Source organism: Ptychodera flava, chromosome 11, assembly GCF_041260155.1.
Source record: "Ptychodera flava strain L36383 chromosome 11, AS_Pfla_20210202, whole genome shotgun sequence".
In the NCBI taxonomy this organism is placed as follows: domain Eukaryota; kingdom Metazoa; phylum Hemichordata; class Enteropneusta; family Ptychoderidae; genus Ptychodera; species Ptychodera flava.
Genome location: NC_091938.1, coordinates 14,898,219 through 14,902,442, shown reverse-complemented (window position 1 = coordinate 14,902,442; position 4,224 = coordinate 14,898,219). Strand labels below are relative to the sequence as shown.

The 4,224-nt window shown below is 37.1% G+C and overlaps 1 protein-coding gene across 1 annotated transcript; it reads right to left on the bottom strand.

Annotated features, from left to right (window-relative positions):
* Positions 1 to 740: 740 nt before the first annotated feature.
* Positions 741 to 2,231, bottom strand: LOC139143048 (uncharacterized). Its single transcript, XM_070713225.1, has 3 exons — positions 1,961 to 2,231; positions 1,215 to 1,409; positions 741 to 916 (listed from the first exon to the last, which is right to left on the bottom strand). The coding sequence occupies exons 1-2, from the start codon at positions 2,225 to 2,227 to the stop codon at positions 1,227 to 1,229; spliced, it is 450 nt and encodes a 149-aa protein (XP_070569326.1). The 5' UTR covers positions 2,228 to 2,231; the 3' UTR covers positions 741 to 916; positions 1,215 to 1,226.
* Between the last annotated feature and the right edge of the window lie 1,993 nt (positions 2,232 to 4,224).

The window sequence follows — 4,224 nt, the reverse complement described above, 5'->3', positions numbered from 1 at the left end:
TGTTTTAGTACAGTTATCTATTATAGAATATTAAACGACAAACTTCTTGGACAAGCTGATTTAATTTACTTATTGAAAAAATGTCCTTCGAACCAAGCTCGGAGTTCATCTGTCATCAGAATATTATCCGCCACTTGATCATCTAAACGACGCCCGAGAAGTGCCAGTTTCTTGTTTGTGATTACAACAACCCTGTCTGGCACAACAGCGAAACTTTTATTGAAATCGTTTTCCATATTATCCATTACAACGCGGACTTTTGAGGTGTCACTGATGTCACAAGTAAAAGTTTCATGTTCGCTGTCCGTTTCGACCAACATTCTGAAAAAGAGATACATTTTTGTTAAATTCTGATTTCTAGCCTCAAACACAAAATATAATCGTTCCAAGGACTGGTGTGTATACCATAAAAACAAAGACATTTAAACAAAACAAAAAATGCAATTTACGATTTCAAATATTTTTAGTATTCGTTACTAGTGCAATCTACTGCCTTGTTCACAGGTTTGGGTTGTCTCACCTCGGATATACAGTTTTAATGCCCAGGTTACAGGCGACAGTGTCACTTAAAAATGTCAGACGATGCTTAAACTTTCCTAGTATAACAATATGTGAATTGAAGCCATTTGCTAACTTCCTTTTGTATGAATGAAATGTGTCATTGTTGTCGTAAAAGAAAAAAACTAAAAAATGGCAATCTTGTTACATCTATTAACCAGTTCGCAGATATTGAAACTTACCTAGCAGCCTTGATTCTATCTCCTATTTCTCGATGCTGGTCAAACATGCTGTAATGTGGACCAAGCGCATGATGTGTATCCTTCGGATGAGCTTCCATCAAATACACAAAGCAAATGTCAACTCTTTCCTTATAGTCTTCGTACAGTTTCTTCAGTAGGCCACTTTTAACGATGGCCTAAGTCAAGAAAATCTGTTATCATGAATTTGGCAAATCTGTGTATATCATGAATGAACACTCTATAGAGTTAGAACTTTAATAAAAGATCATGTCAAATACAGTGGGAGCTTGAAATTTACATGTTGGTTTAGTTCTGCGAAACGTATGCCCATATTTGATGGTGACAATGCGATCTATATTGTCACACATTAAATGTATTTCACATACCGTTAGTTTAATGATAGTCATTTTAAAATTTAATGCTGAAAGTTCGTTGATTTGTAACAAAAACATCACAGTTGAAAATTGTTCTCACCTTTGCTGGAGGTCAGGATATCGAGGAAGCAATAAAAGCCAATGGTTTATTCTCAGAAGTGCTGAGACTCAACAGGGGAATATTTTCTCTTGTTTCCACGTCAATCAAGTAAATATCCGGGACTGGACTGCCAATTTCAATTTTGTTTACAATGTAGCCTTCTATGTTGACGGTTTGGGAAAGTACTTCAACGATCTGAAAAATGACAAGAGCCTTTTTTCAGATCGACAATATATTCCAAATGTGGTAGTAGTATTTGTCCTCCCCTCCCCTCCCCCTCAATGGCTGATGAAACTGACCAGTCCCTAAATTTGGATGAGTGAGTTGGCGAAGTCGTTTCTTTATCATCCATCCTTTGTAAACGCTTTAGATCGCTCGCACACACCGAAAAGAGACTTGAGTAAAGAACAACAGAAAGGTCCAGGATAAAGTAAAAGGTAAAGACGGAGCAAATATTGTGAATATCAAACACTTTTAATCTCGATGTGGACGCATGTCCCAAAGGTACCATTAACACGATTGGAACTAATTTGGGATAACTGGATCTTTATATGTTTAAAATTTCTCAAAAGTGTTAGGTGCCACGTGGCCGAATGTTGCAATATAACAAATTACTAAAAAAATACAAGTGTGTAACTTAAACAGAAAAGCAGATGAGCTTACATTTGCAGACTTAATCGACATTACTTCACCATCCAATTATCCAAGATTAGGGCCAATCGTGTTAATTTGAAATGCGTACCTACCTCTTCGTCATTTGTGTACTGTCGGAGAATTTGATTGTTCAGAGATCCAAAAGTATTGGTATTGCAGGAAGCCCCTATTTCGTCGACAGCGTCTTTGATGAGCTTTGATCGTACTTCTATGAGTCTAGCTACTATTTTGCTCGCATCTCCCTTAGTTGGGTCTGCTGCATCTATCAGCTGCTTTCTGAAATGTTCACTCTTCATTAGGCAGGCTATCTTCTGTGCGACCTTCAGTGTCAGATCTCTGTCCTTGAGAAAATCGCCCATGATTGTGATACTGAAATGGGTAGAAAGATCATGTATTTTTGTACGTCATTGAAGATAAATAAAGTACTCATTTTGACTTCGTCCATATCAGTTGGTTTCAAACTTTTCTTTTCTTTTACAAAAGTAGCAAATCCTGTCTTTGCTTTAAATTTGAAGAAAGAACTAATCCAGAGACCGAGAATCGTAGTGTTTACATAGTCGAAGTTTACGAATGCAAACAATTGAAGAATGTAAAAAATGTAATAGACGAATTAAAATCACAAAAAACAACATAGAAACACAAAGATAGAAGAATATGTTGATTTCTAGTCATAAAATCAAGACTTTGCACAATTTTGAAGCCTTGTCGTTAACCAAAGACTAAGCATTTTACAGTAGCAAATTTCACAAATATTGCACATCCATTCAAAGTACAACAGCTGTTATCGAAGTTTGCTAGTGCAGTGCTGCCTAATTCCTTCCAGTACAAGTATGAGCACACGCTCTTGCTATTCAAATTGGAACAAAAATAAAAAGTGCCACACGAAACGATGAAAGAAGGCAAAATGGAGAATGAGAAGGAAATGGATAAACTCAATAAATTTCCCCTGCCTAAAACATGACGATAAAACTGAAGGAATCATCGATACGTTCACTCTATTCACTATGTTGAGAACCGATCGAAGCCTGAAAATTAAGATGACCAACAATCTGATGGCATGTGCCGTGGTCACAGTGCTCAATACATATATTTGGAAATCGCAAATGAACATTCTGCAAGTTGTAAAATTATTGTTTGACCCTTGTTTGACCCATCTTTTTATTTATTTCAATAAACTTGCTTGTCTGCCCGTTGCAGCTGGTTGCTTCAGAAGCAGCTGCCAGTACACTGACCGACCTAGTTCTCACACCAATCAACAAGCTGAGGTCATTCAGTGTTTCGTTGCTTGTTTTTACGGACATAATCAAGATAAAGAAAACATCAAATACAGTGCAAATAACATTGTAAGGTCTGATATCGCTAACGTACTTAAGCTTGGTCGAACTGTTCAAAGACTCACGCGTACTTGCCATCATAATCGTCCTTGATTAGAGCATGTATGCAACTTTGTGACCAATGTGAGTGTATGTATATCTTATTTATCCTCACTAATGCACTGTTTTACCCTTTGTTTCAAGCTGTTTTATCGTGATTGTATGCCTTCCTCTAAGTGTCGAGAGAGATTTTTGGTAGTATGACGAAAGTGGTATTTCGACAATTCATAACTCTCTTTTACATTTTAAAAGTGTGGCTCCTGTATAGAAAGATATCGCACGACTGCATGTATCAGTTCTCTTCATATTTTTCAGTAATTTGATGATACTATCATCGCCAAAAACCTGCAAAGATCCAATCAAAAATTATCCAATTATCGCCACAACTACGTTGCCAACGTAGCTCACATTAACTGTATACTGTCACCTGTTCCAATTTTGCCACATTTACCATGGAAAGAGAAAATCTAACCAATCACAGATTTTAAGCGGGTGGCCGCTTGTTAAAAATAGCGCCCTCACATGGGCATTTTGAATACCAAGGAACGCCCCTTTAGCCATATATGGGCATATTAAGATTACAGATGACTGTATATCTTTAAGAGCGCCTCGTTATCCCCCTTCTAAGCAGCACAGTGTGACCCTCTTGATTCCCCGATTTTTTGTCATATTCCGCCTTCGCCCGATAATCTTCCACTAATCCTATTCCAACCTCTTCAATATTGATGCAGATTGGTAGAGACGATACGATGAAGATTTAGTCAATCGGTTTTGACTGTGATGTCTTCGCTAGGTGACTTGGTGTCGTACGCGAATTAAATGAATATACTACAATTGCGATAACATTATATATCTTTGAAAATATTCTTCATTTTGGTCAAAAATTCAATTACCTTGTGGAAACCAATGGTCCTAAAGCTCAGATTGGATTGTTCATGGTTTCTTATAAACACTTTTGCATACTTATATTGAGGAGTTTCTGC

Bases quoted from the DNA above. Each gene is read 5' to 3' on its own strand.
- LOC139143048 (XM_070713225.1), bottom strand. From the start codon at position 2,227: ATGGGCGATTTTCTCAAGGACAGAGATCTGACACTGAAGGTCGCACAG. The intron at 1,410-1,960 runs GTAGGTACGCAT...GTCATTTTTCAG, and splicing joins AGTACACAAATGACGAAGAG to ATCGTTGAAGTACTTTCCCA.